This window comes from Abramis brama, assembly GCF_963993115.1.
Source record: "Abramis brama genome assembly, chromosome: 12".
In the NCBI taxonomy this organism is placed as follows: Eukaryota; Metazoa; Chordata; class Actinopteri; order Cypriniformes; family Leuciscidae; genus Abramis; species Abramis brama.
This window is the reverse complement of record NC_139974.1, coordinates 5,416,353-5,427,603: the sequence shown is the minus strand read 5'-3', so window position 1 is coordinate 5,427,603 and position 11,251 is coordinate 5,416,353. Positions and strand designations below refer to the sequence as shown.

The following is an 11,251-nucleotide window of genomic DNA, read 5'->3' as shown; positions in this document are numbered from 1 at the left end:
CATGCGATCTGACCAGATAATGCAGATACCTGCCATTTTTGTCCGACAAACAAACCAAACCAGATAGTAGATTAAAGTCATTGGACTTGAACTTGAAAAATGATGTGTATTGAATTCTTTTTGCAGTTCTGATGTTCATTCATGTTTAATTCGTGCTATAACTAGAAGATATTATCAGTTCATGTGCTGCTTGAGTTGAGGCCTATATTAAAGCACCACAAAACGGTGTGTATTGTTTTAATTTCATAAAAATTACAAAATTTGAAAGCTGAGACTTTATTTCATACCAGAAGTAGCCTTGTCTTGTCTGTTGGCGCTTTGTCAGTGTCCTCTTCGCAATATATATTTCACTGTGTGAGAACATATTTCCGGAGTGAGAGCGGAATGGCTTGTCGGACGTAGCGACAGTAAGAGGGGCGGGTCTTTGTGAAAGGTCAATTTAAAACCATTTAAATCTTTGTGGACTCGGCCGGACTCGACTCGGACTCGGATGTTAAGGACTCGGACTCAAGTGCGACTCGGCCCTCTTTGGACTCGGACTTGGACTCGGACTCGATTGTTAAGGACTTGGACTCGACTCGGACTCGACAATGGTGGACTCGGACCCAACACTACCATTTATACTAGTTGTTCAAACACTGAGATAAATCTTTGTCGTAGAAACTCGTTTTACTTTCTTTTGTTTGAGACATTATAAACCTTTTAATTTGGATTTTGTAAAATCATAGCAGTGTTTCTCAGAGCCGTCCCATAAAAATCAGATATGAGTGTAAAGACCACCCATTGGCCCAAAGACGGAGTCCAACGGTCTGGGTGAAGGTATAATGCGTGTGTCTTTTCAGCGCTCCAGTGAAGTTCACTTTATTTATTCGAATTTTAGTTTCAATATTACTTTAGCTCTACGCTTAATCTGACTCCAATTTCAAATGATAATCAAATTTAGATTGTGTTTCTTATTAGAAAATATTCATAAATATTGATTATGATTTAATTTAGATCTTTGATTATTCTGAGTATCCATATTTTCAATTATTCTTTCATTATGGACCCAATGCCGCACAGAGTCTCACGCCCCGGGTTTACGTGGATCTCACGGACACAAACTCATCAGTTCTGACTTTAGTTAGTGGATGCAGGGTTTGCTAATACCTCTTAAGTCGGTTGCCTACTGCTCACTCATACAGAAAAAGTGTAGTTTATTTTAGCCACTTCCATACAACTTGCTAAATCAGTGATAGACAGAAATCAAAATGTCTTCAGATGACGTGGCTACTGCTCCGTTCATATATGTGCCTTTAGTTTGACCTATCCAGGACACAGAGCTGCGGTAGCACCAGCTCATTATCTACTAAAATAATGATTTCAGAAAACTTCAATAAATCAAGATGTAACATTTATTTGTCAGGTAAAAATCTATAATGTCAATTACACATGTAAATGATTAAAAGCCAATTCAGAAATAATAAATACATGAAATCAATTACTCCAAGATGACTCTAAAAGTAAGCAATGCATTCCTGACAGAGACACACAGTGGTGTGTGAGTGTGTTCCAATGGGAAAACACTGAAACAGCACTGAACAAGGCATGTTCTTGGTTACAGGTTCCCACCGACTGCTCTGTCACCTACCCTTAAATACCCAGACCAGAACAAAGGGTTATACCAATATTTTAGAGTTGTTTTGGGTCAAATCATGTTCCCCAGGGAGTAACACCTGGTTTCGGGGGAGAGGGGAGATATCTTGAAGAGACATCACCCAGAGAGGAGGACAGGATTCTCCTAAGTTCTCAATCTTTCTCAGTATACCAATGACTGCAATGAAATTAAGACCATTTTATCAGTCGCACTGAGACATTTAAAATGATACCAAACATGAAAAGGAAAAACAATAGATTCACAAGATACATCATATGTGATATATAGACAATCTCAGTGAACTTTTAGTGACTTGAGGAGGGAGAGGGGGGACACATATATAAACAAGGAGATAAGTTTGGACAAGACAATGTCCTGTGCTCTTTCTTTGCGATCTTCTGTCCAGGGTGCGTTTTATTGCTTTATTGCTTTATTGCAGGGTGAATTTTATCTCAGCTTTTGTTTTAGCAGGAAAATCAGTTCTTACACTGATTTTGTTATCTTTGACCCTTTCACACATGTCGAGCTCTGACATCACTGTAGTTCAGAGAGATTCAGAGAAAGTGAACCTTTTTAACAACAATATGGACGCCTGAAACGATCAACCTCTTTAAACAACAGAATATTTATTGATCCGTTCAAAGAGTCTTGTGGACACATCTGATCCTCACAGGTAAGAGATAGAAATATAAGAGAGATTGTGCTGAACAGGTTTCTAATGGAAGTGAACTGGTTTAGGTTTATGTCGAACAAAAGTTGAACAGAACCAGGGTCTGTTTGCATAAACTGCTAAGACTCTTACAAGATCAAATGTTTTTCTTTAAGACTGTTCATAACTTTTTTAAGTCAGTTACATGAAAACGTATAGATTGGTCTAATTTGATACCGAAAAGTAAGACCGGTAACCCCTAAATAATTATAAATAACTATAATATTTAATTTAGACAGTCTTAACATAATAGTTGTTTATGTACTCCCTCAACTATTTTAGTTGTTCACTGCACTGAAATGGTAGCTATCAGAATTGTATTGGTTATGACACAAAGTTTGGGTTTCCTTTAATTTTGTCACACGACATAAAGGATAAAGAAACAGGAAGCATAAATGACCCTTATACAGACACTGACAGAAAAACCTGCTGAAATGGTATCAGAATTGTTAATACAATTTGTTATAGTTTTAATAAACTATTTCATTTAAAATAAACAGCTGCAGCTGAAAATCACATTTACTTAAATCAAAATTAAATGGCTCTTGGCCATTCAAAATGTATTTTAATTTTGGGGGAAAGGTTATCTGTGCTGTCCTTTAATGTAAACATGATTTCCTATTTAAGATTATTCTGTTGTTGTTTTCTTTTGCCTTGAAAGGGCATAAAGAGGTGAAAAAATGGCAGAATCTTTCCCACCATCAACAAAAAAACGAGAAAGGAAAGGGAGTATGAGTGATCCTCCATGTGAGTCAATAACCCACTCAAATCTATCTCATATTTTATCTTGAAAATAGCCTTGCATTGGTTAGAATTAAACTCTGCATATTTTGGACATTCTCTCATAAGATTTTGACTTTAAACTAATGCAGGTGATTTATCTTCTTCATTTCTCTCTCCAGCGATGTCTTCCTCCAGCGGTCCACTGACTGAGGAGCTTCAGTGCTCTATATGTCTGGACGTGTTCACTGATCCAGTCACCACTCCATGTGGACACAACTTCTGCAAGACCTGTCTGAATAAGTGCTGGGACAACAGCCAGACATGCAACTGTCCATATTGTAAAGAAACATTCAAGCACAGACCTGATCTCAAGATTAACACCACACTCCGAGAGCTCGTAGATCACTATAAAAAGAAAAGTCCTGAGAAAAAACCTGAAGTACTGAAAAAAGCTGAAGTTCTGTGTGACTTCTGTGAGGAAAGAAAGCTGAAAGCCCTGAAGTCGTGTCTGGTGTGTCAGAGCTCTTACTGTGAAACTCACCTGGAGCCTCATTTGAGAATGGCAGGTTTAAAGAAACACAAACTGATCAATCCTGTGAGTAATCTGGAGGACTATATATGTCAGAAACATGAGAGACCTCTGGAGCTGTTCTGTAGAGATGATCAGACATGTGTGTGTCCGATGTGTGCTTTGAAAGACCACCAGAACCACAACACTGTTTCTTTAGAAGAGGAGAGTGAAGAGAAGAAGGTAAAAGTTACTGACAAACTGATTTTAAATGGCTCTTATCATGAGGAAACACATGTTCTTTAATATAAATGAATCAGTTATGAAAACATATTGTGTGTTGTTCTCTGTCTATAGACTCAACTGATGAAGACACAGAAAGACACACAGCAGATGATCCAGGACAGAATCAAGAAGATTCAAGACGTCAAACACTCAGCAGAAGTCAGAAAAGTGAGTTTAAAATAATTAAATTAAATTATTTTTAATATATATCGTTGTTTATTGAATTGCTATATAAAAGCAATTTCACACTCACAGTCACACTGCTGGTCTGAATATCGACACGTCTGTGATTCCCTGATCACTTAGTAAAGTAATAACACATCTCTCCTCAACAACACACATGATTTGAGGAATCATTCAGTGCAAACGGGGCAGAATGAGGGATTTTGAAAACAGCCTAAAAACACTGAAGTATGAGAAATAATAACACTGATTCTTCTCTTAACAAACGCCACTAATAATGTGTTGATTGTCCTGGTTGAGCAGAGAAACACAGAGAAGGAGAAAGCAGCCCGTGTGGAGCTCTTCACTGATCTCATCCGCTCCATTGAGAGATGTCAGACTGAACTGCTGGAGATGATGGAGGAGCAGCAGAAAGCAGCAGAGAAACAGGAGGAAGAGCTCATTGAAGAGCTGGAGCAGGAGATCACTGAGCTAAAGATGAAAAACACTGAGCTGGAGCAGCTCTCACACACTGAAGATCACCTCCACCTCCTACAGGTCAGTCAACATCTCTCTGATCAATGATAATGCAGTATATGACACCATAACACTCCCCATGCTGAAGGATTTCTCCTCTCTCCTGCTGTAGATTTACTCATCCCTGTGCAGCTCTAGAAACACCAGGAACTGGTCTGAGATCAGTGTGAAGACTGATGGGAGTCTGGAGACTCTGAGGAGAGCTCTGACTAAACTGCAGGACTCTCTACAGGAGAAACTCACGCAAACTGGTATGACAATATCAAATACACCATACAGATACATATATGTATCATCTTTTAATAATGAAGAGTCTGTTAAAGCTGAAATAAGAGAAGTGTGTGATCATGTGTTTGTGTCTCATTATCATCACATGTTTTTAAGAAAATCTAATTAATAGGCATTATGGGTTTGAGAGGTACATTTTATCCTTCATTATATCAGACCTAAAGCTTAAACTTTAAAATCGTTAAAGTTTTTTTTATTCCTTTTTTAGCTTGTTTGCACTCCAAAAATACAGTATGATGAAATATTGAGATGAATAACATTAGCCACAAAAATAACATATTGATTCTCTAAATATCAGCAGAGACACATTGATCAGATAAAACATGATGTTGTACACAATTCTTTAAATATAACTTTAAAGCTTGTCTATAATTCCACACATAAACATGTCAAAGATCTGATGGTGTTTTATTGTCATTAGTCTCTACAGAACTGAAGAGGAGACAGCAGTATGCAGGTACAGTGTGCTGTCTGCACTACACTAGATTACATTCAGATACTCACAGCTTCATCACTGACCGACAGTATGATTAAACACTGATTACATATTACAAACATCATCACTGAATATCTGTATTGTGAATTTGTGATTTATATTCTCTGTTTTCTCAGTGGATGTGACTCTGGATCCTGATACAGCTCAACCATATCTCATCCTGTCTGATGATGGAAAACAAGTGAGATGTGGAGACATTAGACAGAAACTCCCAGACAAACCAGAAAGATTTGATCACTGTGCAAATGTCCTGGGAAAGGAGGGATTCTCCTCAGGGAGATTTTATTTTGAGGTGCAGGTGAAGGGAAAAACTGACTGGACTTTAGGAGTGGTCAGAGAATCCATTAACAGGAAGGGATTGATCACACTGAGTCCCAGTAATGGATACTGGACTGTGTGGCTGAGGAATGAGAATGAATATAAAGCCTGTGCTGGTCCTTCTGTCTCTCTGCGTGTGAGAGTGAAGCCGCAGCGGGTCGGTGTGTTTGTGGATTATGAGGAGGGTCTGGTCTCCTTTTATGATGTGGAGTCCAGCTCTCATCTCTACTCTTTCACTGATCAGTCTTTCACTGGGAAACTCTATCCATATTTTGGCCCGTGCAATAATGCTGGAGGTAAAAACTCAACTCCACTGATCATCACACCAATTGAATGAACACAATGAAAATGATTTATATAATTCAAAATCTAAACATGTTTTGCTATTTTTTCATCATGTTTTTCATTGTGAAAATCTATAATTCTAGCTGATAACATTAATAAATAATCAAAGCTGTGACTAATTGCTGTGATAAAAGCTGTGATAATACTGTGGTAAATCAGATGGTAATACCTCAATATATATCAGAACTGTATGATTACCATATTCATACACTACACTGGATCTTCAAAGTAGAACACATAAATGCACCATGATATTATGATCATGGTAATAACAAAAAAATAAAAAAAGGAGAAGAAGAAGAAGAAAACATTGTAGGTCTATTATCAAGTTACCATGTCAAATGTTTAACCATAACAATAGAATAGAATAATAGACAAATTTCAACACACATCAGATTCATTTAAATGCTCATTTTGTATTGAGACAGTTATATACATCTTCAAATATAGGACTGTTAAATATATGATGGTGCTGATATGAAGTAGAGATACAAATATGAAAATTTATAAAAAATATTTTCTTTCTTTCAGGACATAGTAGAGATTATTATATTAAAGATGCCTATTTATATTGCTGTTTATGTTTAATGTTTTTTGATCTGTATGAAAATTGAGCACAGTCTTTGTGCTTCAACATCCTGCAGTGAGAAACCTGTAATTCTGCCATCAGTCATTACGAATTACATGTTCCATCGTCATCTTTTAGTTTTACATGCCTTTATTTAAGGTAAAAAATAAATAAATAAATAAAAACTGTCTGAAATTTGGGATTTGGTAAAAACGAGTAAATTTAAAAACTTCACATGATCAGTTTATTCATGATTAGAGATGTTAGGGTTGAGTTATATAGGCTATGCAGGATTTCCATAACCTTATATTCTTATATTAAATGCATATTTTATCAGACATTTTGTCTCAGAAATGTATATGTACATGTATAGTTAAAAAAATAAATAGAAAACATAATTTTACTGAACCTCAAATATTTGAAAGTTGTTGTTTATTATGTAACAAACATTTTATGAAAGGAAACACAACACAGGAGCAGTTTTACAGAAGCCATTCATATGTAAAAATACATCAAACATTTAAAAACAAAGTTAAAAGTATTCTTTTGAGAGCAACACAAATAGGAAGCCATCTGTTAAATCATAATTAACATGTGAATATTTCATTTGAGAATTATTAAAATGAATGGATAAAACACTAATTCATGTGCATTAAATAGTGCACTGTAAAATTCACTGTTTAATACAAACAACATTTTCTGTCCACATTCTAATACATCATTACATGATTCAATCCTGCCTCGCTGAACACACACCTCACATATTAACACTCAGTGTGTGTTTTGTTCAGATGTAAGTTTCATTGAGGAATGTTGCTGTTGGAGGGAATTTAAAGGCCTGATGTTAATGCAAACACATGGAAAATTACTCACTTTGTCACTTTGGCATGAAACACGTTCAGTTCAAATGATTTGAGTTTATCATTTAAACTGTGAAATACATTTACACAATCTAATGTGTTGTTCTAGTTTAGAGATTTTTAACATACAGATTTGGGAGAATGTAACACCTAAATGTATATCATGTATATCATACATGTATAAATGATGTCAAACGTTTCATAAATGTGTTTCTATTAGTGGTCTGTTCTTCAGCACATCTACAGAAGCAGGTTTGAATTATTTGGCATTGCGGTTTTTGCAGAGAATCTTTGTCCCGTCGGGGAAGAATCCAGCGCCGACCAGAGACACCGAACACTCAGAACACTTAAAACACGACTGATGCCACTGACGATCCTCAAACGACACGTACTTCCCTTCTCCAAAACCTGACAAAAACATTGAGAGGAGTTTCATTTTGAGCAGCCGTTTCTAAAATCTCTATAACAACATTATCATCATTTCATATGAACATCATTTAAATTGTTAATAAACATTGATAAGGATGCACTCTAAGAAAAGTCTGTAAAAATATGTGTTAATGAAGGAATATTCCGTATTGATGTTTCACAAGTGTTTTACCCATGTTTTGAATTATGCATTGCATTGTGTTGTGATGTATGGTTAACAGAAAAGTCAGCCCCAGTCTCCATTCACTTTCATTAAATGAAAAAGACATGGACATTCCAATATCTTCTTTTGTTTTCCATAGAAGAAGTCATTGGGGTTTGGGCCGACATGAGGATGAGAAAATCAAAATAAATTGATGTATTATATATATATATATATATATATATATATATATATATATATACACACATTTTTTAAATGGACAATATTTATATATATATATATTTTTTTTTTTGGGATATGTGCTTTTTTTATGTCATATTCGGCACATTTTTATGGCTAATAGTATGATTAGGGAGAATATGAAGCTCTTATAGTTGGAGGGAAAAAAAACACCTCAATTTTATTCAAAGGTCCAAACTGAGAAAAAACATGCAATTTGTTGTTGCTGATATTTATATGCCCCATAAATGGCTGAAATTCTGATTGTTTGTAATGTAAATCATTGAGATCTTTATAACAGTATAGCGGACTGCATGAAATGCATGTAAAAATCAGTTGTCACTCAATATCTCCCAATAATGTCTTAGTTAGTTGATATTTAAATGCTTAGTTTTATGATCAAATCTCTGTAGTTTTTATTGTGGGAAGCAAAACGTATAATGCAATACAATGATGACAAATAAATGTAACAAATAAAAGTTGCTTCAGTCCAGTTTATCTTGAAATATTAATAACAATATAAACGTTATTCTTACATTTACTTATTCTTAGATTTCACAGCAAAAAGACACGTGAATCACGACCTGAAGGGGGACGTTATAGTTAAATTTACACTAAAAGGCCTTTTACTTGCTAAAATGTATAAACTATCACTCATACAATAGATGGCATGTAGTAGATTGTGTACAAGTTTTCAGCAAAGTTTTGATAATGTTTTAGAAATGTGCGTATCAAATATGATAGACTAAGGTTAAAACATATAAACAGTGAGATATTTGATATTGATATTTGAGTCAGATATTATATTCTCATAGGTCATGACCCGGTGAATGAGAGACTCTTGAGTCCCCGATGAACAAGCAGAACTTTATTCAAACACACTCAACAGCCTCCAAACACACGACCCTGTTTATGTGACAACTGTCTCTTGTTTCTGACAGTGTTTCTGTTCTCAGCTGAAGGAACTGCTAATGAAGAGCGCTCTTGTTATAAGGACACATTAACACACACTGACCTGTGATGGGTTTGTCGCAGGCGGCACATTTTTGGGCGTACAGGTTATTGAAGCACTTCACACAGAACAGATCTTCACCCTGCATTGTGAAAGGCTGTCCGGCCAGCTGGACTTTACAACCCGAACACAAGAAACATTCTTTATGCCAGGGCTCGTCTCTGTACGTAACGCCACCCTGAACCAAGATCTGGAAGAGACGAGACCAAACACACTGTCATTCACTGCGTACAACTTAACGAGGTTGGCTGTGAAAAAAAAGCAACAAATACTCAGTTTTAGATTAATCTTCAGATGTGTGTAGTTTACACTCTTAAAAGTAAAGTTTCCAAAGCGGGTTTTCACAGTGAAAAAAAGAACCTTTGCCAAAGAACATTTCAGTGAACAATTCTGAAGGCAAAGACACATAAATAGGGTAAAATTTTAACAATAATAAATATCACCATACTTCCTGTGTTGATTGATTACATTAATAATTCCAAACATTTTAGTACGTTTTTTTTTTAAATATTGTTTAAATATGCAAATGAGGCCTTTCCTAATTAACTATGCACTCATTTGCATAAACTCCAAAACAAAAATCTGAATATTGGATGAAGTCAGGTTCAAATCTCTTGTTTCATTTTGTTGACATATTAGAATTAAAGGTTTTTAGAGAGGGGATTTAGGATTTCTCTTTTTATTACTCCATAAATCAGCCAATACTGTCAATAAATACATTTTCACCATGTTTTTAGGAATAAATTGTTGTAACATATCAGGCAAATGATATATGAACAAACCTCTCTGTAAAAACCTTCAGAATATAGATATGAATAAAACTGTAAAGTTTGGTGTATGTAAGTGCTACTGAACTGGAGGAGAAAAAAACCTCATTTTAAAAAAGCAACCTTTAAAGATATGAATTGTATTTTAAATCTTAAATTTTAAAAATTTAAATCTAGAGATGCAAATATATATAGTGCCATAAAGTAAACACTTAAAAGTGTATTTTGGATTTTTTGTTTCCACTAGTCTGAAGCAATATGATATGAAAAGCCAGTCTATTGAAAATTGACCAGTGCATGAAAAAAATACTTTTTTTTCTCAGAGTAAATAATATTTTAATAGTCTTTTTCCATATCTATAAAGAACCTGACAGCAGAGAGAAGTATCAGCAACCGGAGGAACAACACACTGTAACCTTCGCTCACTCTCTCCCTCCGTCCGTCCTCTCTGGTCTCAGACACACTTACTCCCACTAATCATCTCATCATCATCAGATACTAACAGTGCAACTGATACTCTTTCTCCACTCTAAAATCTTGCTTAGACAACTTCTGCCCCCTTTCCTCCAGGCCAGCCCGCGTCACCTCCTCTGCCCCTGGTCATGTGATGTTCTCCGCGAGCATCGGTCTAAACTCAGGGCTGCAGATCCCAGTCAACATGTGAGATCATGAGACCATTCTCATACAGTGACACTCACAGTGTGAATATTATATGAGCTCATTGTGAATTCAAAATGTTGAGCCGGTTGAGAGGAGGAAGTTCAAATGTCGGTCACTGGGAACATTATAGTTCCTGTTTCTCAACTCTGGAAAAATGTGGACACTGCAGGATTTGTTAGCAAACCGTTTGTGCTGTACAGTTGTGTTCTGGACTCAGCGTGGAATTGTTACACTGGAGAAATGGTGGGTGGTCACTTTAATTGCATTTTACATATGCTCATATGATATTATAATGCTAATATGCACTGTGGCCTGGCCCTGTGTTAGCAGAGTACTGTCACATGACCATGTACATGTGAACCATCCATCTTACCAGCTCATGTGTAGAGTCACCTGGCTTCAGAAATCACACCAGTAATCAAACATATTGCTCTCTGTGTTTCAGGATGTCAAGTCTTTTTAAGGGGAAAAAGAAATAGAGGTTAAGAAGTGAAAAAGAGTCACTAAAACCACACCAGAATCTGAATGCATCCGTCAAATAGAAATATTTGTGTCAAATGTCAACA

General features: G+C 35.9%; 2 protein-coding genes across 3 annotated transcripts in view; one reads left to right on the top strand and one right to left on the bottom strand.

The window, feature by feature from the left end:
• The first annotated feature begins 3,247 nt into the window (after positions 1-3,247).
• LOC311094070 (E3 ubiquitin-protein ligase TRIM39-like) lies at positions 3,248-6,498 on the top strand. Of its 2 annotated transcripts, none has more exons than XM_084131809.1 (6): positions 3,248-3,819; positions 3,934-4,029; positions 4,348-4,581; positions 4,673-4,811; positions 5,270-5,305; positions 5,461-6,498. In XM_084131809.1, the coding sequence occupies exons 1-6, from the start codon at positions 3,250-3,252 to the stop codon at positions 5,997-5,999; spliced, it is 1,614 nt and encodes a 537-aa protein (XP_083987935.1). In that variant the 5' UTR covers positions 3,248-3,249; the 3' UTR covers positions 6,000-6,498. The 2 variants fall into 2 exon arrangements, with proteins under 2 accessions (XP_083987935.1, XP_083987936.1); XM_084131810.1 differs by having other exon boundaries at positions 5,279-5,305; positions 5,461-6,496.
• A 484-nt stretch (positions 6,499-6,982) lies between these two features.
• The window catches only part of LOC311093806 (zinc-alpha-2-glycoprotein-like), a gene marked incomplete at its 5' end in the record, with an annotated part of 221,495 nt that continues 217,226 nt past the window's right edge, over positions 6,983-11,251 (bottom strand). The window contains 2 exons of the mRNA XM_084131399.1: positions 6,983-7,843; positions 9,262-9,448. Coding sequence (XP_083987525.1) covers positions 9,319-9,448 — 130 coding nt within the window. The 3' untranslated portion in view covers positions 6,983-7,843; positions 9,262-9,318. The remainder of the gene's footprint in view (positions 7,844-9,261; positions 9,449-11,251) is intronic.

What these genes read in the sequence shown, in the direction of transcription:
- LOC311094070 (XM_084131809.1), top strand. Translation starts at nt 3,250, where the DNA reads ATGTCTTCCTCCAGCGGTCCACTGACTGAGGAGCTTCAGTGCTCTATA. An exon ending in ACTCAGCAGAAGTCAGAAAA is followed by an intron (nt 4,030 to 4,347) that starts GTGAGTTTAAAA and finishes CTGGTTGAGCAG; the next exon opens with AGAAACACAGAGAAGGAGAA. An exon ending in ATCACCTCCACCTCCTACAG is followed by an intron (nt 4,582 to 4,672) that starts GTCAGTCAACAT and finishes CTCCTGCTGTAG; the next exon opens with ATTTACTCATCCCTGTGCAG.